The sequence below is a fragment of the Coturnix japonica genome, chromosome 15, assembly GCF_054131305.1.
Source record: "Coturnix japonica strain WE chromosome 15, WE-NBRP24, whole genome shotgun sequence".
Taxonomy (NCBI): domain Eukaryota; kingdom Metazoa; phylum Chordata; class Aves; order Galliformes; family Phasianidae; genus Coturnix; species Coturnix japonica.
Genome location: NC_140677.1, coordinates 7,540,801 through 7,568,312, shown reverse-complemented (window position 1 = coordinate 7,568,312; position 27,512 = coordinate 7,540,801). Strand labels below are relative to the sequence as shown.

The following is a 27,512-nucleotide window of genomic DNA, read 5'->3' as shown; positions in this document are numbered from 1 at the left end:
GAGATTTTCCTGGAAACATACACTGTAGCAGGAAATGCGTGTTCTACTCATAAGCATATACAAACTTTAAAACCTTCTAAATTCTAGAGATACTAAGAACTAAAGTACATAGTATGTGCTGAATCTGCCTGACTAATGAAATCCACAAAAAAATGAGATGCCATTTCCATTCTGCCAATTTTGAGATAAGCATGTCATCATGAGGGTAAGGCTATTCTTTGTGCTTCCTGTGTCAATCTAATACACATAAAGCCAAAGAAGAAAACAGATAGGAAAATAAATAAATAAATAAATAAATAAAGATAAAGGACATCTGGTAAAACACTGTAGCATAATTTGTTTTGTGCACAGGAAATGCAAAGTCATGAAAAACTGAGTCACTTGCACTTGAAAGGATAAAAGACTGAACCTAAATCTCATGCTTGTTTGCCATATCACCAGTTTCTTTTATCATTCAGTTTGAGCTAAATGTAAATCTTTGTACCTTTACAGAATTCAGATCTGCTACTGTAACTCTAATGGCCCACAAAGCTTTTTCTTCTTCAGTATATGTTATGAATACAGGTAATTATAATTCATTAAAATTCATTTTAATCCGTTTCAATTTTCCACATCTCATCAAGCAAGATAACATATGCATAAGCTATTGGACTACAGCAACAAACTATCCTGAGAATGGAATCAGCTAAATTATAAGAGGATTTGTTTTATTTCTGAGAATCTGCAGTGGTAATATGTGTGCTTGATAATATCATGATTATATGAATATATGAATCACCTTGTAGAACAGAAGTTTATATTCTGCATTTATGCTAGTGAGAGTAGAGGATGAAATTGCAGTTCCACTGCACACAGTCTGAATTGTATTTTTGTTTGGCTCCCATCAAAAATATCACCCAGAAAACAGTTCATATTGATATATTCTTATGCTGCAAATCCCCATATCTAAAGATGTTTTCAACATTTAGTGGAAGTCAAAGTAGAATTGAAGATAACATATTATCACAAGTAGTTACTCTTAGACATTTAATACATGACCTGACCTACTGAAAATCCCTTCCTGATATTATTGACATTTGTTTAACCTATGACATTAATTCTTTGTAGCTCAATAAATCTGAGTATCTTACCCCTGTATCATCAAGAGAATGGCACTGACAAAGAAAGTCAATCTGCAGCCCACACACAAATAATAGCTTTCCATTACATTTGCCATTTCACCTGAATAATTCCTGATAATCATGAATAATGATGTTATTTGACATTCTAATGATATCATGCTATGCAACTTCAATCCATCAGTCACTGTCAGGAAGGTCAAATATTTGTATTCTATTACATTATGCAGAGTTCATTAAACAGTTAAATGACATTATACACCTTAATTATACTTCCAAATGAAACTAGCAGATATCATTTTGATTTTAGAGTCTATGTGATGCATCTCTGTTTAAAAGAAGGATCGTGAATTTGAATATTCATTGGTGACAATGATACAGAATGAAACTTCTAACAATAATTTTTAAATGCTATCAAATCCTGACATAAAATGAGTTTACAAAGAGTTCTTCACCGTCTAAGAAAGTTTATCATTATTTTACTCTGTTATTATGGGTTACTTGCTGTGATCCTAATAAGGTCTCAAAAACAGAATCATAATTGATACAGGAAAATGATTACTGACTAGAGCAACACAAAAGAAAGTATAATATTTATGAAAGACATGAAGGTGGGATAACAGAAGGGAAGTTTTGTTGTCAGTGATGTCCACATTAATTTTCTAAGTATATCTCAACAGAAGCACTGTAAACCTACTCTGGCAACCAAAACCATATGATAAGAAGAAAGAAGCATATTGAACTGTGGCTACAAAGAGTGTTATTTTAATACTTAATAATCCAAAACCATTAAAATCACACCGAGTTATCACTGCAATCATTTTTTAACAAACTATGCTTGCAAGTAATCTAAACAATGACTTTTGCCTTTTTCTCATCCCCATCAAAATCATTTTGCTGGTCAAAAAAAATTAAGGTGCCCTGAGGCAGTCATTAAGTTGCCATCAGAAGCTACGTATTGATTTAAAAAGACTTAAAAGAAATCATAGCCTTTGTAATTGTACCGAGCATTTCCTCTCATACATGACCCCATAAATGAGACACACACAGTATCCAGAGAAATGGAAAGATGAGCACATAGAAGAATGTGTTTAAAGTTCACTAAAAATATGAGTAGGGACAAGACATTTTTATGACCTTACAAAAGGCTTATTAAAATACTACTTTCAGCTACAAATCAGTTGCAGCCTAAACCACTACAACAAGCCTTTGTCTCTAAAATGACCAACTCAAGCTTTTCAAAAGATTTTCTTCAATTCATTATCTTATTTTACATATGCAAAATAAGCAAGTTCATTACATAGCAGCAGATACTTGTTGAGTCATACAGCTCTTTATCTGTCTTGAACCACTAATGAGTAGCATGATTTTAAGCAAGCAAAATGAACTCAGTCCCATACAAAGGTTTTTCACCACTACTACCATATATTCTTCCACATATTGCATTCATGACCTAAGTCTGATGGCTACATAGGTGAAAATCACATTTGAAAGGTCAGTCTTGCTTATTCTTGCAAAATGATTATGTTTGAATCATTACTTCAGCAAGATTTCTATTGAACAAGACCTAAGGAAATAACAGGGTCTGCATTTTAATATTGGCTTACTCTTGCCTATAGGACACTACGTGTACGTTGGCACACCTAATTTATAGAAATACAGTTGAAATATCCTAACCAATGCAGTTTTTGAAAACCAGTTGAGGTATAATAATTAAGAACTGCTGTCACATTAACCTTCCTTGTCTTAGGAGAAACAAGCATTAAAATTATTTCTCTCAGTAAGCTATGTTTCTTTGCTTTCAGAAGAACTGGGAAAAATATTGCTTTTGTTCAGATTATCTGTTCATTCACTATTTTAAATCTCCCATAACTGCCAAAAGGTACTGGAGCGAACTGGGAAAAAAGCCCCAGTTTTGGAGTTATTCCTTACTGCTTCAATAAACGACATTTTCAAGTTATTGGAAACTACTTCCAAATGTCCATAATTCATGGTATTTTCATATTTTAAAGTGAGCAGAGATACACTGTCATCTGCAGACTCAAACCCAATTAATTACTTTTCTATTTCCTTTTGTCAAATGCACTCTCACATCCCTATTACCAAATGCTAAGAGTGGTGAAAAACAGCCCTCAGCATCAGTTTTTAACAGAGCATTTTCAAGACCCCGAAGTCTTGAAGGAGAAAGTTGCACACAATAGTAAAACACAGGGTATTCGCTGTGGCTAGCACAACTAATTTCAAGGAGCATGATGAAAAGATAACATGACTGCCTTATCCTTTTTTTGGGGGGGTGGGTATTTGAAACAATTGTCAACTGAATCTGCATAGAAAGTTCTGGAATTCAGTTAAGCTTCAATAACATAAAAAAAATAGATTTTTACACCTAGAAGCGACAGACAACTAGTATTCTATGGAAAAAAAAAAAAGTCCCTGAAATCAATCAAACTTTGCTAATTGGGCAAATTGAATTGCTTTCAGTATATGCAGCACACTTATGCTTTCCTTTGCTTAAGAGGCAAAATACAGAGAATCCAGTAGTAACTAAAGGTAATGATATATAATTACTCCATGTGAATGGCAATTTTTCAAGGTTTATCACTACACTGAATATATTTTGTTTCTATTAAAACTAAATTTGAGAGTTTTCTGTTTCATTATTATTCAAAAGAAAGCAGGACTGTCATGAAATATAATTAGCAAGTCACAAAGGATCTTCTTAAACAGATATTCAGAATTCTGTGACTCTGACAGCAGATGCTTTGCACAGTGCAGCAGCTCAGCTGACAATGAACAAAAATTAGATTCAAGATGTGGAATAACATTAAGTTTATGAGTCTGCTGGCTTTCACTGCACCCCAGTTCTATGGGACAAGGAAACCACAGGGAACATCCTCAGCCCTACAAGATCAGCAGCAATACTTCTAAAGTCTCAGCTTCTTCCAGCTCAGCTCTTCAGGCACATGGTAATGATGCCTCATTGATGGAAAACTATTAGTGTCACAAACTAGGAAGGCTGCTCAAGAACCTTCCAAAATGAGAACGAAAAACAGACAGGTAAGAACATCTGTATATATATAATTTTTTCCAGGTTCCAGAAACAGTTCTTGTCAAGGTGTAAGTTTCAGATCTATGGAAAAAGATATGGTTCATCACTGCCACAGGAGTGTGCTCAATTAAAATTAAAAATGCAATCACAGTGTTAATAACTGCATAGGTCTGGCTTTTGATTCTAGTTATTATAAACACTGCATTGCAGTTGAATGAGAGTATATTAGCATTATATTTAGTTCTGCAATCCTCTTCAGGATGAACCAAATGCTTATTCATGTTAAAGTGGATTTTTCTTACATCAGTTTATTATAAAGAAAATAATAATTGTTAACACTTAGTTTTTATAAGGGTAGCAGTAACTCAATTTAGAACTATGAGCAATTTGATTAAAAAGTTACTGAAGTAGTATAGAAGATAATACCAAAGAAATGCCTTAAATTCTTCTCTATTCAAAGAATAGTATTTTATCACTATGCATAATTCAGTGGTTTCAAAAGCAAGCACGTCTCACAGAATCATAGAATGGTCTGGACTGGAAGGGACCTCAGGGATCACCCTTGGTTTTGTAGTAAGTGTGCACAACCAGCACTCAAGATCTACAACAGCTAACAATTTTTCAAGCAAAGATTAAAAAGTTTCAGAAGGGAAAAGGAAGTAACGAGATCAAAGACAGTAGTTATTGCTGTTGAATCTTTTGACAGATCAGATGACAATCCTGATGCAATTTTTATTATTTAAAAAGACAAATGGAGCATTTCCCTGTGCCTTTTCAACCAACACAGAACACAATCATCAAATCACATGGTATTCTTTATTCTGAAATCTGGTAAGCAATTTTGAGCAATCCCTTATGACATTAGCTGCTGCACAAAGTTAACTTCACACAGGTACAATGCAATGAGTTTAAGATCAAGGATAAGCTGAGAAAATCTCACACAAAGCTTGATTGCAACGTTTTTGTCCTACCCCTGATCGTGTACACACTGGATAAAAACAAAAGAAAAAAAGCAGAAGATTTTGGGGAGTACAAAGACACGACACCAAGTCAGCCACGGCATGGAAGGACCATTTCATTTCTATTGGTTGTTTAAACTACAGATTTATTCTCTTTCATTTAGAAGCATCAGACTCATAGTATCCTTTTTTGTATCAAAATACTTATTATTATGCATCCTGTTATTTAGTTTAGAAGGATCAAAACTTACTACATTTCTGAACACACCTCACATACATTCCAAATTCTGAATTAAGCATCATTGATTTGATTTGCACACAAGAGAACCCCCAGTTTTAGCAGTCAATCAAACAGACTATTCTATATTCTCCAAATGCAGTAACGTATGGAATGATCAATAAAGAAACCAAACTAGTTACAAGGGTTAGGCCATCACAAATAATGTTGCTGTGAATGCCATAAAGAAGGAACCATTTTTTTTTGGCTTTTAAAGGATGAATAAAGCCAGACCTGGACTCTCATGAGAACTTTGGATTAAGTATATCACTCACATTTACATAAATAAAAACCTCATTGTGACATTTTGTGTCCCTATTGGTTAAAAATGGGCAAAGCAAGTTTAAGCTTAATATTAAAAGGCTTCTGATGTATCAAAAGCGATAAAAAACAATCATCACAAGGAGATAACTCTGCAGGCAGCACAGAAATACATGTATGCACAAAGCTTTACAGCCCTGCAGTCCATTTATAACACTCAGTAGTTCCTTGCAAGACATCTTCAGAGACTAACCTGAGCCTCATAGGCTTTTTAACTGCTTAATTTGTTCTCTATCTAGCGCCCAGGTTTGAATAAAATCTACATGTTGACTCCAGCGTCATCAAAATAAAACACTGCCTCTAATTTTCAACTGTCTAAAGCTCAAGAACCATTAACCAATGGACGACAACTTGAACAGCACAACCAAAACTGAGCTGTTGCATGCATTAAGGAAAGCAGTTCAGTTTAATTGAAACTGAATGCTACAGTGCGCTGTTTCTGAGGTTTTGCTTTCTGCAAATATCTGATTGCATCAGATTCTTTCAGCCAGTATCTTATTTTCACATAATAAACATGTTTCTCCACAAATGCAAAAGATGATTCAATAGCACTGAACTTATAGACATGCATATATATGTATTTATTTTAAAAAATTATAATCAATATTAAGTACATTTCCTACTTTGTTGAGGAACTGGAGAGGACACTTTCTCTGTTGTTTTTTTTTTTATTTGAAAGTAACTTCAGCACAACATTCTGCTCAGTCAGCAGCATTCCATTAATGCTGCTGCATTCAAATTAAGATAAAAATAGAATCATTTCATGTTCAGATTTTTGTGGGTTTGGTTTTGTTTTTGACAGACAAGAAAGTATACATTATTTTCTTAATAACGATAGGGTCATAGGAGGAAAACATTGATTGAGCAGAGATGCTATTAGCATCAATCCACATGACTAGGTACTAATTAGGTGTGAGTTTTTTTGTTTTGATTTTAAGCCTTCCTGCTACCTAATTGTGGTAAATCCATGCTTTATATGCATTGCAAATGACAGAGGAAGGGGAAAAAAAAAAAAAAAAAAAAAAAAAATCCAACAAATCTTCTTCAAATACTTTACTTCTTAAGCAGCTCAGCAAGAGCAGCCAAATCTGATGTCTCTCACTAAAATTTTAAAGGAGACTCATTTGACAAATATATTGATCCTATTTCAAAGCGATTATAAAGTTTTGCTTGCTCTCACATTAATTTACCCACCCCCCAACAAAGGAGCTCTGCAAAATAGTCTATTAGAATGTTTGCCTTCATTTTGTCTGTTATTCGTGCTATCTGGAATAAAATTAATTGGGGTGCAGAGAGGAGAAACACATAATTTCATTTTGTAAATATGATAGGTAGACATTCTGCTAACAAACTTTAATAGTACATTGAAACACAAGGCTCTTGGCTCTAACAAGAAAGCATTAGACCATTTTCAATACTGACGACAGTCTCTGAAGCATTTATCAGGTAGGGACATTTGGTAATGTTAAATCATTACCAAAGGGCAAAACGGACACCCCAAAACACCAGCAAATTTCAAGTGCAGTTCAAAGCAATTCAGTTTTACCATATTGATGTTTCCATATAGGCAGGTGTGATCAAGTGATTCTCTAATTCTCTACAGCAAAATCATGCACTCTGGCTACTTTTCTTGTGTTTGTGCAACATGATCACAAGTCTTGCTAGATTTTGAGTTCTTAAAGGTTCTTCAAGATGTGACATCAAGATCTTAAATCCTGCTCTTATTCCCCACTCTCCTTACTTCCTCTCTAAAACAAAGGAAATATAACAAGCATGCTGCAAAAGAACTGTATCCTTAGCAGTTTCTGTTCGATAACTTTATCCTTGGAGTTTGGATGTAGCAAAGTGACCTACACATTTGGTGAATAAGGCTCTGAATGGCTTGAATCATCACTAACATAACCCATTCTAAAATAGTGATGCTGAAATGTGTGCTTGTAGTGATTAAACTGGTGTGGATGAATTCTGGCAACATTAATTTGTATACTGGCATAATATACATACGTAACATGTCACATGTAATGACATTCTTCCTTTTAACACAGCATATTTTCTCTGGGAGAGATAAAGAAATGCAGAGCCACACAATGACACATTTGTAGAACAGCATTCATAGTTACATTTTTACATACACATCAAATCAAAAGCTCATATTCATCTACATTGAGTCCATCAGAAAAGACTGCATAAAATAGCAGTATTTCCAAATTCACCTAAATTCTTACTTGTTACACACAATTTTCAATGTCACTATGCAAATAGCGATGCCATCTCAATGCATTTACACTAATTAATAGGTAAAGATAACAAATTCTGAAGTAAAACCTTGAAATTTAAAGACACCCTGGTAACCATAACCATATCAAAGTGTATCATTAAAAAGAGAGAGAGAGAAACAAAAATGGGTACTGATGAAAAATTAACTGGTCTTAGGTAGTTTCTGTAGAGGTCCCTGCTCTGAATGCAGATGTTAAACTGAAGACTATCAATAGGGGAATTTTCTATCTTTTGTTGTAGGACATGAACATCTGCTCAAGTGTCCTCACTGTGAGAGTGCTACAGTAATTATTTTTATCAGAAACAGAATTCAGTGGGTTATAAGGAACAGTAAAATACAAAACAAATAATAAACAAATTAGAAGACTGTTCATTACTCATAAAACCTTGGAAACTTAGATATAGTGTGAGTGATAGAGTAAGATACGTCTGTATCCATAAATCAGGTACTTCATTTTCTGCTGTAGTCTCATGTTACAGCAAAGCCTCCATTGTGTTTTATGTTCATATCTAACTTTGTACAAGACAACTTATTAAAACATAACTTACCCAATTATCTTGGCTCAGAGAAGGATCTCGACCCTGAAGCTGAAGCTCTGCGAAGCAATTATAAGGCCATTTAGAATCACTGTTTTGATATTCTCACCTGCCAGTTCAAACCAACAGAAGAAAGCATTTCCTAAACAAACCAAGTAACAAACTGAGAGGCTCTGGGCACCGAGTAACACAGGAGAGACCCATCTGTGCTGCCTTACTGAATGGGCAACAGGGAAAGCATGCTTCTGGGCAGGAGTTCACTGTGCTGTAGGGGTGGCAAGGCAGAAGAGAGGGAGAAAAGGACTTGGTCCAACATCAAATGCAATAGATACCAGAAGGGGTGAAGCCTTTGAGGTCTCGCATTTCAGAACTCAGTTATTTTGCACTCAGTTATTTAGTACTGCTGCAGAGAAAAGCAATTGTGTTTAAAACATTCCTTTTGCCAACTGGTAAGTAGTCTCTGAGGAAATCAGGATACAGTAAATGTTGGATTTACCCTCCAAAGATTAACATCTACACCGTGTAGCTGGGAGAGATAAGGCTATGGCAATATTTGTTGTTACTTCTTGCCCCAGAGAAAGTAATGGAATCACACACCACAGAGAACTACTGCTTCACTTCTGCCTGTTTATACAACACCCCTGATCACTTTTCCCTGTACATGGCATGCCTTTTTCTCCCTCCCTCTCTGCTGGCTATCCCTAAATATAAATAAAAGATGATTACTAATGAAATATCTACTTTATTTTATAATTATGTTCCATAAAGGAATATTTTGCAGCAAAACCTCCAGGTTCAGAGAAGAGAAGATATGACAGTTTAAACACTGTGTCTCTAGGATGCTGTTTTGGCTGTTGCAACAGGAAATTCATGTCAGATACCTCTCAGAAATAAATACTTGAGGAAAACATTGAGTGCTGTATCACACCAAATAGCACAAAATATTCCAATATGCTAGAAATAATAAGGAATAAATGAAATTTTCAATTGACTTCCAGCAAATCTATTTTCATTATAAATGGAGATTTTGCATGTATTGCATTACTTATGGTAATTGTGTGACATCTATTATGAATAACCATGTATTCCAATCATCACTTTTAATTATATCCCACCCTAAGAGCAAGCCATGCAGTACCTTACCCAGGCTGTTAACCCTGTGTGTGCTGCATATTACATTCTGATGGCTGTGTTGAAGACTAATGTTCAAGATGTGGACAAACCTAAAAGGAAAAGTGTTGTAACTGTCATCTCCTTCATTAGCCAGAAACTTTTTTCTTTTTTTTTTTAAATTTTAAAAGCTGATTTTAAATCCAGTTATGTGATAACAAAAATAAAACCTTTTCATTCCTTTCTTAGGTGCCCAAATGTAAAGTACACGGATATCTGCAAGTTGATGCAGGGAAGTAAGCAGCAGACTTAGGGTTGTTAAAGAACTGAAGAAACCCAAGTTTAAGTGGACTTAAGTTTAGGCAGTGGTACAAATACAGTGGCAGCACACTCGTCTTTTGTGTTTGCTATCCATTGACTGTTTATGGCTGTTGAATTCGTTTGGGTTTACTGATGCGATAAAAAGCATAAAATTACAGGTTTGCTCAATAACCACTCCAATTATTAATTTGCTCTCTACTAGACTAGAAAATAGCTGCTGGACTAAAAGTATTAATTATCTATGAACAGAACTTCACATTTTTTTCAGTAACAAGAATGCCAAATATGGGTTAAAACTTAAAGGAAATATTCATTTTATCTCTGAGTCCAACCTCAGTTTTCCTGCTATTTTTCAGACAAAACTTTGCTACCTCTAAGTTTTACTTTCATCCTTATAGCTTTGCTGCCCTGTCTTTTAAACTTCTTACAGTTCCTTAGGAGGAGACTTTTCTCACTCCAAACTGGTGATTCCATGATTCCTGGTCTCTTGCTGTACTAAAATACAAATTGATTTCTTTTTTTGCCAGATATCTCAGCCACCACGATAACAGGAATTTCACAGCATATCTAAAGATGTAAGCTGATATGGAAATGCTAAGATGCTCTGCTAGTTGTTAACAATAGTAAACAAGAGAAAACGGGAGGCTGCAACTAAGCTAACAGCGAAATCTTTTTAAAGAAGAAAGTGAGTCCGATACTTTTAACCTTCAAAAATACACTGCCTTCATATAAAACTGGATCTTAAAAATTATAATGTAAAACATAAAAATCACAACATAGGGAAGACAATAGGGAGCTGCTATGAAATGTGACCTTCCACAGCTATCAGCAGCCAACTTATTTAAAATGCTCAAGTACCACATTTTTTTCACGATGACAAGAACAGTCTTTCCACACTGTGCATTGCTTTATGGGCATGGTGTAAGTGTGCATAATAGGTACCACAGCACTGAGCACTCATGGACTAGCTTCAAAAATTCTTCTGCAAGTCCCTGGAGTATGGAAGGACAAACAGTGCCACTTTTAGAGGACATATATTAGTAACACAACTTTAAATGGTACACTGCATGCCACTGAAATACTCATAGCAAGTGCAAGCATAACATGTTGGACTTGGGATCAAGTAATTTAATAAGGCTTAAACAACAGTGACAATTCACAGATGAATGAGGGAATAAACCAAACTGTATTTCACCATGTTAGCAACGTAGCCTAGAACCTGACCCATTACAACACACAGCTTATTTTTTTCCTAAGCCTATCTTCCTGAGATCTGATTACTCTCTATGAGCAAGGCTTTACAGCCAGTTGAACACATCACTACTAAGAGACTGTGCAACCCCCTACAACATTTGTTAAGATGGACTGTATATCAAGAACCAGAATCTAACCTGGGAGCTACTGTCTCTCCCACATGTGGCCTTAAGGTACATTTTTTTGCTATGTCTCAAGAAATTCTTATCTTCATCCTGATAAATACATGTAAACGAGCAATCTGGTTAGTAAATTACTCTTACTTGCAAATCAGTAAAAAAATGTTTGATTACATCGCTTCTGTTTTTTTGTTTGTTTGGTTTTTTTTCCTTCTGAAATTGTGCCACAGAGCATTTCAGTAACACCACCACATTAATGCAAACATAACCACTCAAACAGAATAGGAAAATCCTTATCATGAAGTATGTCTCCCTCAACAGTGAGCACTTTTCAAGTGAGGCAAAATTTGAAGGGAGAGGAAGTATTCTTATTTGACCAAATGATACAGTCAGAAAATAAACAAACACTAACGTAGAGAGAGAGACAGGCAGACAGACCATCAGATGAGCTTTTGCACACAGAATCCTGAATCTATTATCTTCTGAAACAGCATTTCCTAATGTGAGTCAAACACTATCCCTTTGTTTGTAGTCTGCAAACAAAATGACTCCAGCCCTGACATAATTAACTAGTCTCTCTATCACCACTAAATTCAAGAGGCTTGCATACACAGAGCTGAGCAGTCATTCTTTGAGCTGTTTGAGCAGAGTATTTTCTCCCAGAAGGTAGGCTGTGAATACAGCCAAGCTGACCTACTGGCTTGGTATTGCCAGGGGTACGGTCCCACCTGCCCTTTGTTCAACACTGCTCAATTCAGCTAAAAAAACAGTAAGCATAGGACTTATTCTCATTTGATAAGGAATCAAGATGGCTCAAATAAGGAAGAGTCACTGAACAGTTTTGCTTGGGATCTAAGAACAGAACCAAAGCTGAGATATTTTCTCAAAAAGAAATTATCAAATACTGACAGTACAGAAAGTAATTCTGAATCTCTTTTCCATTCCTGCTAAAGAAACTTACTCTCTATTTCTCCCATATTTCCACACAAGATTCATTACTTGTAACTTATTCTTCTCACTCACAGAGTATATTCTATGCCAGCAAAGCTACTGCATCCCTCTTCTAACTAATGTCTTCTTCCAGAGCACTTAGAAAAATTAAGAAATTCAAGGAATTCAAGTTTTCTACTTTGCAGTTTAAGACAGCGGGTAGCTGAGCACCACACGGTTGTTCACTCACTTCTCCTTTCCCAACGCAATGGGGGGGAGAATTGAGACAAAGTAGAACTTCTGCGTTGAAATAAAACCACTTACTCAAATAGAGGAAAGGATAATAATTATGGCAAATATATATGTAAATATATATAAATGCATATAGCAAGTGATGCACAAGCAACTGCTAACCACTTCCTAAATGAAGCTCAGCTAGCCCCCAAACAGTTGAACAGTGAGATGAACTCCTGCCTCCTTCAGAACTCCTTATGCTTGATGTCACCTGGCATGGAATATCACTTTGGCCTGTTTAAGTCAGCTGTCCTAACTCTGTTCCCTCCCAGCTCCTTGGGCCCTTGCTTCAGATGGCCTTGGCTCTGTATAACACAGCTTAGCAGCAACTATGAACATCAGTGTGTCATCAACATTGTTTTTCTCACAGGACCACAACTTAGCATCATACCAGATCCTCTGAAAAAAAGAATTTCAGTCCCAGCTGAAACTAAGATGACAGTTCATTACAACAAGTAACAGCATCTTTCTCAGTGTGCTTTATTGGTTTGGCAGCCCTGCCCACCTCAGGGAGATTGGAATGAGATTATCTTTGAGATCTCTTCCAACCCAAGCCATTCCAAGATTCTGAATCCACACTATCTCTCTATGGACCCACTTAGACTTCACAGCAAAGCCTTCACAGAACAAGAAATTATTTTTAGCTCTTAGCTTGAAAGTGAACTGACACACCGTGGAACTGATTCAGAACTGCTCTTTAGCATTGCACTAATGTGAGCTAATAACAGTAACGCATATGTAGTTTCTGTAACCAGCACTAAAAGAGTACTTTCCCACAGGGCTGGATATGTTTAATGTGTAGTTGTAATGGTGCAGGGTACATTATTGCAATATGCAAATGCAAATATTTATATTCTGCAATAACTAGTTTTTTATTTGCTAAAGCTTAGTTTTATAGCAAATATTAAAAGTTCTTTGGGCTAAAAAAAACATAAAAATCATAATTATACACCATAAATACAGATGTGATATATGTGTAATGTACAAGCCACTAAATCACAGTTAGCAGCTCTGTAGCTTCAGGAGAATTAAAACTTTGTATACATGCAAAATACTGATTTTCAACCTAAACACCATGGTTTTCAACCAAAGTTGTGAGAGAACCTGTCTGTCTAGAGACAGTGTGTAGGAAAAAAAAGATCAGAACTGTAACCAAAGATTTCTTTTAATACATATTATCACACAGGGCTGATAAATAGTTTCTCTTTTTTATAACTGCAGATATATTAATAAAAGCATCAATTACGTTGTCTTAGTGCAGAATATGTCAATCTCAAGTAATACAGCACTTCTGATAATATATTACAGAGCAGCTTACAGACATATCAATTGTATAGCAAACCAGATGCTATTCTTACACTGGATGACCCTAGATCCCATCCCACCCATGAAAAAGACCCAGAACAATTACACCGCAGCTTTGGGCGTTATCAGATCTTTGAAGGAGCATCTGGTTCAACTAATGTTTTCTCTAGTCATTAACAAAGGAACAAGCCACAGTAATTCACAGCACAGCACGCTGCCACAGCAACAAAAAAAGACCACCAACCTTGTATGGTAGATTTTTATATGAGCTGTAATTCTTGTAATCCCTATGATCATGATACTTTCTGGAAGAAGACAGCATATCCCTATGGAAAGATGCAATACTAAATAGTCCAGATCCACTTAGTAGATTACAGTTAAACAGGGTCATTCTTATTTATTTTTTTTTCAAATGCAAAGCCTTATTCACAATCAATTCCAGATGAAAAATAATTGTAAAGTGTTCAATTTATTACATGCACACACGTGCATGTCCACTATGAATTACTATAAAATCGCTTGGGCCTGATAATCCCTATCTCATTGCTCCCAGATGGAAAGTGTTGTGTGTTTTTTTTTAACAGCCAATTCAATAAACTGTTGAAAAATGCTTTGTATAATATAGTATTGCCATAGATCTGATGTTTGTCTCTGTCATTACATTTTGCATTCAATCAATTTACAAATGTTGCTGTGTTCCTGCACTGCTAGTTCTCCTTACGGCATCCTGAACAGAAATCCAAAGATCAATATCTTGTCTACCGAAAAGAAAAAAAAAAATGTGGGACAGAACAAATGAATAATTTTATTTACAATAGAAGTCTTAGCCCCAAAGTGGATTCTGCTAATGCTCAAAATCATTTTTCATGTTTAACACAAAATGGAAGCCAGTACCCTGCACAACGCAGTGAGAAAGTGATAAAAAACACAGTTCACTTTTACTGAAGATGTAAGCAAAAACATGTAAAACCATGGTGTATGGCTAGGAAAGGATCTATAAAATAGTAAGGCATTCACAAAGTATTTGTAGCCACACAAAGTTGATGTCAGAGAACAGATGGATTTTGTTAAAGAAGACACTAAGGTTGTGCTCTGAACCACAGAAGCAGCAGTGCTATGAATGAAATAAACTAAGAAGGCAGGGAGAAATAGTTTCTACCAGCTGCATGACCTGATCCACTTCTTGGCTTGTGCATTCTGAGTGAAGGAAGGATGGAATCTGCTGACAACAGACACATCCCCCTGCACTATTCCAGCTACTGAAAGCTATCTTCCTAATACATCTAAAAGTTGTTCAAGACAGCCACAGATGGCTTTTCACAATCCACCTTCATAGCACATTTCCATTGAAAATGGTATCTGTAAAGCTTGCTGGGATATATACAAGAGGCAAGTGCCAAACTGCTGAGATGTGTTCTGCACGTAGTATTCCCATCTAGTCTCCTGGCTCCATAAGAATCCACAGGAGATGCTAAAACAGCATCATAGCACTTCTGTACAGAATAGGGAAAAACACCCTAAAACAAAAGCTCATTTAGCAAGACGGCCACCAGGACAATGTGCTTTGCTGCTCTGAAGTAAGACAGAAAAGAGAAGGGAAGAGCCATCTTCCACTTAGAAATATAGAAATATAGAGGTAAACCAAACAGGCATGTATTCCTCATGCTGTTGTGAGACTTGACTGATTTGATGTCTTCACAGAGACTGAGAACAAGCACCTCTTAATCCTTAAGTGTCCATTGGGTGACAGCAGTGGGACTGGATTTCCAAAGAGAAATAGACACTAACCCTGCATGCTGAGTTATGCGCAGCTTTTCCTGTCAGGTTGTGCCACAAGAGTTGAAAGAGTTTGCCACAAGCGTCAATTGCACAAACATCCTTTAGCTTGGACAGCAGAGATTGCAGTTTAACGTCAGACCCCGCTACTCAATATTAAAGTAACCATTCAACAATCTGCAATGATCAGGACATCGTCCCTTGAGGGTTTGTGCACCCATGAACTACTGTGCAGCCATAAGAAAGAAGCCTAATCCTGAGTCAGATAAGACTCAGATAACTCTTTCTAGGAACAGGACTTCTCTTTCCTTACCAAGAATGCTATATTCTTGCTACTTCTACTCCTGGTTACTATTAGCGCAGTTTGATTTTCAAATGTCAAGACGAATTCACAGGATTGACAGTTAGAAAGAAACAAAACAAGCTGTTTAATGTGTTAACTGAGCTAGTATGCTTCAGCATTGATCAAATCACAAAACTTAGATCTCCACAAGACCGTTTTTCTGAAATTTCTCAGCGTACAACAACTGTATTTAAAGCTATTACAGCAAATACACCACTCCAATACTACGTTCTGTTTCAAGAAGGAATTTCAACCTTACAAGTTAATTAAAGTCACCACCTGGAGTGAGCTAGCTTCAAACTGATTTCCTTTGTCTCTCTAATGCACGTGCATTAATATTTTATTTTCTACTGGAAGAAAATATATACGTAAAAGACAGAAAGAAAGGAAAGTCACAAGTATGCCAAAGATAAGGCAGATAAAATTATTGCAATAAAACAAAGAATATACACTTGTTACTGCCAGGTCTTAAGACAAATGCTGCATTACACAGGCATTTTAAAACCTTACAACTGCAAATTCCTCTATTTTACATACTGTATTCCAGCCCTTGCATCAAAATCTTTCCTATTATTTTCTTTTTTCCTGTAATGAGGAAGAAAGTGTTGGGACTTTATTACCTGAACATTTATTCAACGGAGAAACAAAGACTGTATTATATATTACAATGCACAAGCTATTAAAACAATGTGACACTCTAAAATATGCTGCAATACTCATTATGGGATAACAATGCTAAATCTGAGCAAATAAATGTATCTGCCAAACTGTCAGCAATAACTACGCAACTAGAGTTTATAATCTTTAATTATTTAAGAAGGAAAGAAGCTTGTAATAATTAAGTTTTACAAGCTCCTTAAATTGACATTTTTAGATGCACACAAAACTTTTTTAAAAAGTCTCTTCCAGCTGAAATCACTTTTCTTTGTTTAACAACAAATGTAGTCGTTCACTTAACTAACTAACAAAAATCATTAACTATTCCTTTATAAGCTTCCTCTTCCAGCCACAAAACATTTTGTTCACTCTCTGGCCTGGAAAATGCATAAACCTACCTGAAGGCATTTACAGGCTCACAGTGACCAATGCAAAACACTCTTTCAACAGCTTTGAAAATATTTCCCCTAAAATTATGTAGAAACTGTAAATCATTTCCATTTACTTCAGACACTTCATAAACTTTTAATTGAGAGGAGCAGCTCATTTAATTTATTTATTATAACATATTAGTGAGGCAGCAACACGTTTAAAATTCCTAGGAAATCTGTGCATCTTTGTCACACATTTATAGGCAAACGATCTGCCATTGGGAATGAACAGAAACGTTCAAAACAGGTTGCACAAAACTTCAGTGCTGAAGAATTGTAATAGACAGGAATGATAGGAGGTGCAACACCTCAGGAGGAAATACAATACACTTATAGACTATAATATATATATATACACCAAAATCAGTAAATCACATGGTAAATTACAAAAGATAAAACACAGAAGAAAAAGAAGGCTTTAACTGAACTCCAGACTTGTTTTCAACATGCACTCAGCAACTTTCTCATTGAGTTCCCATGAAAATGTTATCATAAAACTCTACGGAAACGGACTGATCAGTTGTGAGTGTTTCAGAAAAGCTCAATTCTAGCCACTGAAATGAGTGCAAGTTACTCAGTTCTGACTGTGAAATAATATGCAACACTACAAAATAAAATATATAAAGGCATTTACCATTCATGCATAGAGATCTTCCCATAACGTTTCTAAACAGAGTTCTACTTACAACACAGGGCTTCATTTTTTCCTCAGAAAGCACATGTTTACTGCACAGATGGTTTATGTAATCCACTCCAACTCAAATAAATAAAGCAATCTGTGTCCCCTCCTCCCCACCCCCCCACCACAATAATAGCCTTCATACAGGATTCTGATGCCATTCAATGAATTGCATACACTTAGCTATATGAACTTGAACATTCTCCATGACGAAGTTACTACCGCTAAAAATACATGATGTTACTGAAAGGGAAGAAGGACATGTTATTTAGCATAATATGGAACTTAAGCAGTAGCCCCTCAGGTACACTTTAAAATGCTTTTAGTAGCACCTAGCTGTTTATACATCTTCTGTGGTGAAAAGGTCAATAGAAATTCACCTCTAAGGTCACAGTTGCTAAGCAACAGTTTTCGGCAGTTCTGCATCACCAACCAAGCGTGTTTGGTTCCACTGCCTGGCTTCTGAATAAATCCGCGCAACACCTTACCTGGCCTGAAGAGCATACCAAGCTTCCCTGCTTCTCCCAGGAGTGCAGGTACCCATGGTCAAGGCACTGGTTAAAAGGATACGGCCTGGGACCACCGGCTTGCGGTTCACGAGAGCATAAGAGAGCTCAGTTTTCAGGAAGACCACAGATGGCTTGATGAGGTGCTGGCCAAACCGCAGCATGATAGACGTTATCCTTTGGGTCTGAAAGAGACAACAGTTGGGATGACTGAAGCACAAACTTTACTTTCCTAGACAACAAGAATTAGACAGCCAGATTGTCTGAGTTCATTCTGAAAGAAAGGGCCATCTGTACCATCATTAACGAGGTGCTGGGTCTAGAGAAATTCTTAACCATCCTTCTGAAATCTAAAAGGGTGGTATGACTTCCTTCCAAAATGAAAATTTTATATGGATTCCATAAACCCTTTTCTCATCATCTCGGCTGAGCTACAAAATTCTGAACAGGATGTAGCTTTTTCTTCACATCCCCATTTATTCAGTACTACACGTTTTGAATCAGAGGTGTTTGGAAAAGAACAAATGATATTTCTTACGCCCTTTGTCACAACATGAGCCAATGCACACAAGAACTTAGAAAATACAGAAACTACATCTTCTAAATCAATGTTTCCACTAAATGTCTGAATTGAAGGAATATCTAAGGAAAACATATTAGACCCATTCTGTTCAAGCTTTCCAGTTTGAACAAGTGAAATGTGAAGATCAATAGCTGGGTGCAACATTTTCTTTTACACAGAAAGCCAAAGATTTCCATTTTCATTCACTAAAACTTTCTCTCCTTTCAGTGAGAATGGAAATCCTTAAATAGCTAAGTTGCAACCTCCACGGCATCTATTTTAGGTCCTTAAGCCCTGGAGTATTTAAAGTATTTAATTCAATCAGAAATATCCAAGACGCTGCAGGTTAAAATATGAAGAAATGTAGAATTTTACGTGACACGATACTTCAGACACATCAAAAGCATTGCAATAACATTACCTTGCTTGAACCAAATGACTAACCAGAAAATTCAGTTTTATATATTTCTTCAGTTGAGAAAGACACTATTAAGAGTCAAATGGGTTTCTTTGCTGCTGTTCTTTTCTTGCAAGTCTATTGTGCTTACTAGACCCAAAGCGTTGGACACATTTTAGCTCCTCGGTATGGATTCCATTTTCACGGTTCTTAATCTAAAAGATTTATTCTTATTTAGTGTCCCACTCCTTGTGTCTGCTCCAGCTAAAGGAGCGGGTACAAGTACATAAGTAAACTGTAAGCGCACACGCTGTGAAAGTGAATTTGGAAAGTAAAATACACTTGTCCTTTGGATGGAAGTTCTGGCTTTTTCAACTTTTTTTTTCATTCATTCATCATTTCAATCAAATGATTCCATAAAAGAACTTAATTAAATATAAGTTAGAGAGATGCTCTAGTCAGTCATTGCATCACAAAATAAAACCACCTACAAAACACAAAACATGATCAGATGGCTGCACGTTCAAGCAATATGTATTCTCCAAGGAAGCAGCATGTTTTTTTTTATTTTAAAAATCACAACATTCTAGGAGATCAAGGGCAAGTATGAAATGTAGCCATCCCTGTTTCCAAAGACCTGGAAGCATTCTAAAAATATATTCTTTCCCATAAATTAAGAGAAGATAAAGTGTCTGAGAAGATGTGTTGTTCACTGGATATTAAACTCAGAACTTGACAAGACACACAATCAAGTCTCTTTACATGCCAGAAGAATCCCTTACCAAAGAAAACACCTGCTATCTTGTACTGATGCCTGAAAAAGGCAGTTATTAGAGTCTGCAATCAATCTTGCTCTTTTCTCTTAAAGCAGCCCATCAGTGTAAGATGAAATGATTCAAAGATGGTAACAAAGATGGTAACAGATATTCAAAAGGTTATTTATGAGGAAAAACTCACCAATATGGATGGAATGGACTGGGAAATACTGAGGCAATCTCCACCAGGGAGCAATCTCCAAAAGATGCTGCATTAGTGGTGGTCAGCCCTTAAATGAGGTCTAGAGGAGGTGGAGTCAAGCTCCACACCTTCCAGGAGCTCAGCTCTCACCTGTGCTCCCACAGCTGACCTGAAACTTGCCTCAGCTGATTAATCAGAGGTTCAGGCTGTGATTACGAATTTCCCATACAATCAGCAACCTCACTGTGGAGGGCTTCTCATTCTGGTTAAAATATCTATATAGAAATTTATATATAAAGAGACATGGCTCAAGAAGATTTTATCAAGTTGAGCCAACATTCTGCATGTTGGCTCAACATCCAAGACATGTGCCAAAGTAAACATATGCAGCACCATTAGGCAAAGAGTTTGGGTCACCACTGCTCATTTCCTAATGAATTTTTTCAATAATAATAAAGAAATGCTTTTTCACCAAACGTTGAAAGGATCCATACACAGGATTTGACTATAGAATTTAGATCAACTATACCATGTATTTGTCATACACCTGCCACATGCATCATTGACTTATATATACATATATATCTAAGGAAGGCAATGAAATATTTGCTTCCTTTATATTACTATATAATAATGTATCTGTCTTTCCCTAGATACAGACTAAACAAATTCAGCAAGTGTTTCAAACTTGTGCTGGTTACACTACACGGATACTGCAGAACTCTGAGCAATTTTTCTCAAATCAGAAGATTATGGGAATTTTTAGCCTTTGTATTTTTTTCTGTAAAGTGTGATCATCTCTAATTGATATCAATACAGATACTCGAAATAGCATTATGGAAATCAGTAATGGGTGAAATGGAAAAACTTTCAGCACACTGCAGAAAGGATAGAGTATTCCAGAGTGCAGTGAAGCAGGAAAATGCTTCCAGCAGAGTAGCTTCTCAGTCATCTGAATCCCACCTGCTCATTGCCTGAATGACCTGCAAACAAGCAGAAATTGATGCAGTACAGGTGTAGGCATGCAGGTCATGAGATGCAAATAGTGTGTGCACAGGATTTCCCAGCTGATTGCAATCACCTCACTAAGTCTGCTCCTCCAAGGAATTCAATTCTTCACATAATGAGGAGGTCATTGCCCGGTGGAACCAAAATCTAAATATAATTGGTAAAAGATGTTTCTTCTTTAATGGCAGTAGTCTTTCTAATCCCAGTAATAAGGAGGACAATTAGGTAGTAATGTTAGAAAATGAAATAAATTCATTTCTGATAAAAGAAAATTTCAGCCCAGTTTAACATAGTTTCTGTTCTGACTATTCAGATGAAAAGTGTATTTACTCTTCCTCATATTGCACATATACATTACACTGCCTATTTCATCTGCCTCATTTTCTTAATTAAATTTCCTTCAAGCTGAGTTCTTGCAGTTGTAGGTGGGAATACAGTACTAAAGGCTAACGTAGCTAGTAGACTAATTTTACAGCCTCAGCGGATCTGAGATCTGTATAATCTCCACTAAAAACAAAACAAACCACAAATTTATACTGGCACTAAACTTTACACCCAGAAAAGTAAGAGTGCTAAAATTAAACAAAATGCTAAAATTCACTGACATATATTCAAATGCCACTCATGCATTTATTGTAATTTTGAGATCTAAACATACACTTCAATTCTCCAAGTATGTTTGATTTCAGGGGTTGAGAATTTTGTTCTGTGCTTTTATAACCATAGAAAGGACTTATAAGGATCATCCATTTCCAATCCCCTTTGCCATAGGTAGTGACATCTTCCCTTAGATCAGGTTGCTCCATCTCCCATCCAGCCTGAGCTAGAAATCACGGTGGCTGCAGAACTGATGGAGTAAAATACACAAGGACAGGTGTATACTTTTCATACAGCAGCTCCGTAGTAAAGACCAATATGTTATCAAACAAGTCTATTGCCCATAAGGGGTGATGCTGCTAATTCTTCAGGCTGTCTTCCTGCCTTTACAGACCAGATTAATGCTCAGTGGAGGCAGTGGTGGTATTCCACAGTGCCCTTTGATTTTACTGTACAATTACTTGCCCTTAGATAGGTATTGCGATCACTACCTGCAGGGAACCAGGCTTGATGCTTTCACTGAGCAATCACATAAACACTCTCCTAAGGAACGACTAATTTGGTTGTAAGGACAGAACACACAACAATGCAAAATGGGCTGCTAACTTAAAGTGCATATTTTGAAAAAAGCCAATTATAATGCCATTATCGCTGTTCTAATGTAAATGAATATTTCAGAAACAACCTGAGTATATTTTAAAGTTTGCCATTTTACAGTATTAATATCACCTCCTCATTAATTTTGACATGTCTTATTCTGCTACTCAGTTTCACTGTAAAAATACAGCAAAATGGCAAAATATTTAAAAAGCCTTATACAAGTATCTACAAGACAAGGTAACTTGCATCACACACACTAGTTAAGGAAAAAAAGTGATTCTTCAATAAATAATACTTATGTCTAACTTCAGATTTATCTACAGCATTTTCAAACCCGCCCTTTTTCTTCCACAATTACATCATTGAAGGCACATCTGGCATTTTCCTAAGGTTCATGTGGAATGGGCTGACTGAATTAAGACACCTGAATTCTGCATTATATTGAGTGAATTACAGACAATCTCTTGTCTTCTAATTCTTACCTGTTGTTTTGTAAAGTCATTCCCTCCCCTTGCTGCCTCTTTGTGAGGAAGAATTCCACACAACCCAGAGTATTACTTAGCACCAGCAATGAATTTTCTTGTTTTGAGCATTCAGAGTTTGCCGCTTTGATCAAAAAGTACTTTAAAATAGTAACTAAATGAAAGCACATTATTCTGAGTCTGTTTTTATATTATCACTTCGTCCCTGGAGTGGCTATATCTCTCAGCATCCTCTACTCCTACCCTTGTAGAAGATTTAACTATGTATTTTGAGCCAAAATACAGCATCCTGCTGCTATTTCTGTCCTGAAAATCAAGAATTATTGTAAAATTAGCAAAGGTGTGATAGCCATAGCCCAGTTTCTCTCAGTGTGGTTGGTACTTAAGACTCTACACATAGCACTGATAGAAGAAGCTTGAATGATTATTTTCCATTTTCACCACCCACAGAAGCTACCAAACAGAAAGCCCATTAAATATGATGCATGCAGCCAGTCCTGGTTTTGACAAGTACTGATTCCTCCCGTCATACACAGATTATGATGGACTTGAATCCACTTACACGTAGCTTCACCTGCTTAATCTAGCAGCAAAGAAAACATCAAAATTATTGCTATTTAAATACATCGCCATTTTCTCAGCATGGTCAATCAAGCTAAATTATCTACATGTAAGATGAAAATAGACTGTGGACTGTTGCATACCACCAAAGCAATATATATGATGCTTAGGACCATCCATTTGCAATCCCATAGCATGCCTTCCACTCACAGCTCTGTTCCCTTTCACCCAAACTGCAGCATCACTGTTTCCATGTCCTTCTGGGGCTGTGTTTCTTTATTCTGCTCTCATGCTGTTGGCCTCATAGTCTTGCACTTGCAAGCTCTAATACTGCTAGAGCAAATATTTTTGAGGTGTGACCACAACCTCTGTAAGAACTGCCCCTTCCTCCAATTTATCTCCAACTGCCTGTCTGTAGCTTTTGGATTACACCAGGAGACTCAAGAATACATCCACACAAGGCTTACTGACCAAGCATCACCCAGCCCTGAGCTCAGCACAGTCCCAGTAACACTAACAGCATCACAAACAGAGCCATTTCTGCAATGTCCAAGGGTCTCCACAAGCTCTTTATCTTACTGAATTAATAAACCCAATACAAACATGTAGAGGGGAAGGCAGACACTGTACTTCATTTAATGGTTCCTCAGGAATACAGATGAAGAGTTGTTTAATGAAAATGTATTGCCAGATTTATATTTATATATTGCTAAGACTAGATAATGGGCTCTTTACATTTATGTGTGATGCATCTGTGTTTAATGCTAGATGTTGGAATCTTTAAGACACCCCGTTACCATTCACTTTATTATCTTATATATGCATATGCACTCCAAAATAAAGCCATTTAAACCGTGTTATTCCATGGATACTGGAATTTATAAACTCTTGTTTCCAAGGATTTATGGCTCTCTCTTTGCCATAACTCTTTTTGTTCCCCTCACTAAAATACGTTCTCCTCCATGGCCCTTACAGCATCTTGGTCAGGTGAGTGACAGCAGTGCTGTGGTTAATTCAGGCTTCTGCAGGTGATGAGTAGCCAGGCCAGAGGTGCATGCTGCCTGCTGCCAAACGCTGTGTGTAACAGCTGGGAGGATAAAGGCACTCCCACCTCAATGAATAGGAGCAAGGATGTGCCACAGAAAAACAGACTGTTCTAAATGTACAGTCTAGTTCTATAACTATTACCATGGTATACACACATACCTAATTATACACTACACAATTAAAAGATGAACTGTTGAATTCTTATTTGAAGGCTTATACAACATTCACTGGCAAAATGCAAATGTGCATGGCTTCTTTACTATTTCTGCATCATTTAAACCAGTAGGACTGTACACTGCATGCAAACAGCAGTAGAAAGAGAATAGAGGAAATTGCTGTAAACACAGAAAACAGCTTGCAAATCTTTCAAAAATACAGACTGCACATTTTAGTGCACTGCTGTGAAGAAGGGTGGTTGTGGGTAAAGGAATTAGTCTGAGAAAGAGGCAGTACACTTCCCAAGGCTTTGCTTTCCCTCTCTGACCATGTTTTCTCTGATTTTCCACAACTCATGCTTTTTGTATACACAGTAACTACAAGTTACCTATCCACAAGCAATTGCAGGCCACAGTATGGTCACAGCAACTGTGAAACTTAGGCTCTAACTGGAGTAACGGAGAATGCAGAAATAGAACAGGAGCTGTGCAACCCTTTCATGCATCAATAAGCCTTATCTAGAGCAAGATGATGAAAATTACGCTACCCACTGAAACAGCAATTGCTGTCATATGCATTTCCCAAAATATTGTCTATTTCAGTATGTGCACCTGAAATTATTAGGAGGTTCATAGTTTGTTTTTTTCCCCACAGTGGATGGTGAAATCTTCATAAATTATCCACTAAAATGTATCATCGATGTTTCTAGCTTCAGAAGAAGCTGAGTCTGAGAATCAGGATGAATAATCAGGACACAGCATTTTCTTCTGGGTTAATTTTCACAAGCAAGAGAATTCAAGGGTAGCCTTGTCAGTATTCTTAAAATTAAATTTCAAAACTATTAATGTTGGAAGGTATTTCCTTCTCTGTAACACTGTGCACCATTAATATAGGTAAGTCAAAATCAGAGAGGAAAGTCAAGAGCTTAGAGGTGCATTTTCAATATGCTGGTCTGCGTTTTTGGTAAAGGCTGAGAAATGCTTAAAATGCTCCTTTGAGCATAAGAAAATTTTTAAGATCACATGATTTTTCCAGGTATATGATATTAATGGCCTTATGTCTTAATTATGTCATGGCATTTACTGATTAGAACCGTTACTGTGTATGCACACCATTGTTTGGCTTGCTTTTTATTTATAGTTGCCAAATATCCTGAAAAGCATGTGATTTAATCTGCCTCTAAGTACTCTAAGGTTCCTGAATTTGTTTCCTTTTAGGCATAGTCAGTGATTATTCTTGGGCCTACTTTCTCTGTACAGAATTGCATGAGTCACATAATGAAGCTATAAACCAAGCAAATAACTGTGTATGCTTTTGCTGCATTTCTGCCTTCCTTTCCAACTCCAGATCACTACAGACATGAACTAAAATGTTTTAATGTTACTCTTAACTTCTCAAGATTAAAGAAAAAACCAACACAAAACATTTATGGTCACACAATGAACTGGAATATCTGAGACAGTATTATGTTCTCATTTGTCAGTGAACTCGATAACATTTTAAAGATGAACTGGGTGCCAGATGACTGTTCTGCAACTAATTCGGGAACAAATTTCTGTATAATCTACTGAAAGTGCTTTGGAGTTCCTTGCCAGCAAGGCTTTCTAATAAGATATTCATGAGTAATTAGAAATCTATAGACGTGATTAAATCTTAATCTACAATCTGCAGGATGAATGTCTAGGCTGAAGCTCTGCAAACTGGCAGAGAGCTGTGCCAGAAGTCCCTTGGTAGGTTCAAGAATTTGGCTGACATTTGTCAAAGCTGAAGCTCTGATATATTTGTGAATTTCTCAGACCGCACTGGTTTCTTCTGGACAGATAACTCATAAAACAGACCGCCAGCTCATTTCCACAGCTTTTCAGTACAGCCCTGACTGCTCAAGTACCAAGATCAAATATTTTACAGAAAGTGGGCATAAATTGGTTATTTGTAATGAAGGATTTGGACTACCACCACACCTCTTAAATAATGGATTTAATTTGCATTGCTTTTATTATTTAAAAGATCATTTCCATGATCCATATGTACTACACTACACAAGCTACCCAGTAGGTGATTCTATTCAGTAAAGCCAAGATCTCACTAACTCTCATTTTTTTCCCAATAGCAAGAAGTGGTTACAGATTTAAGCATGTGATTCTGACTGAACCCACTGAAAAGTTCATTTTCTCTTGCAAGAAACTGACTGGCTTACACAAATGCATTTCCCAGGCAGGACAAAACATCCCAACTTTTTACACATAGTAGCCATTCTGTTTCACAAAATCTATGCACTTGACACAGCAGGGTGAATGCAGTCTAATAACAAGTGACATGCAGGATAATTTCAAAAAGGCATTTAAAGAAACAGCTTTTCTAATTAGTCTGGCAATTGCAACATACATAGCCACTGCTCTGATGAACAAGAAACATTTCACTTCTATAATCAGCCAAAGATTTCAAAGAACTTTGGGAAAGTAAATAGATACACTCATATTATGAATGGGAAAACAAAGCAGGAAGCCTTTAAAGAGCACAAATTGCCAGAAAAGGATAAAGGAAAATCTTTTTTTTTTCTTAGTCAATCTAATCAAATTCAAATCCTCTGAAGTTAGCTCCCAGATCACTAATACTTAGCCTTGGGTCAAATCCATACTACTGGTATTGAGAGACTATAAAGAACTGCAACCTTATCTTCAATGATCTCTGCTACTTTTTTAGAAGCCAGCAAGCCTAAAACAAGAGCTGTTGTAAAGTAAACTGCCAACACAGAAAATACAGGCAAAAACACCGAACCATGTAAACATATTTTCTACCTAAAATGAGGGAGCAACACATACGAAAACTGCCAACTAAAGAAAGGAATATCATTTTGCAAGATCCACTCTTGAATCTTTTGG

The 27,512-nt window shown here is 36.5% G+C and overlaps 1 protein-coding gene across 6 annotated transcripts in view; it reads right to left on the bottom strand.

Annotated features, from left to right (window-relative positions):
- Positions 1-27,512, bottom strand: part of FHIT (fragile histidine triad diadenosine triphosphatase) — a 503,125-nt gene that overhangs the window by 352,223 nt on the left and 123,390 nt on the right. For 4 of the 6 annotated variants that reach the window (XM_015875327.3, XM_015875326.3, XM_085516765.1 and 1 more), the window contains one exon: positions 18,328-18,448. In XM_015875327.3, coding sequence (XP_015730813.1) covers positions 18,328-18,427 — 100 coding nt within the window. In that variant the 5' untranslated portion in view covers positions 18,428-18,448. Of the gene's footprint in view, positions 1-8,550; positions 8,598-9,681; positions 9,762-18,245; positions 18,449-27,512 lie in introns of all 6 variants that reach the window. The other 2 variants (XM_085516767.1, XM_085516768.1) reach the window with 2 other exon arrangements.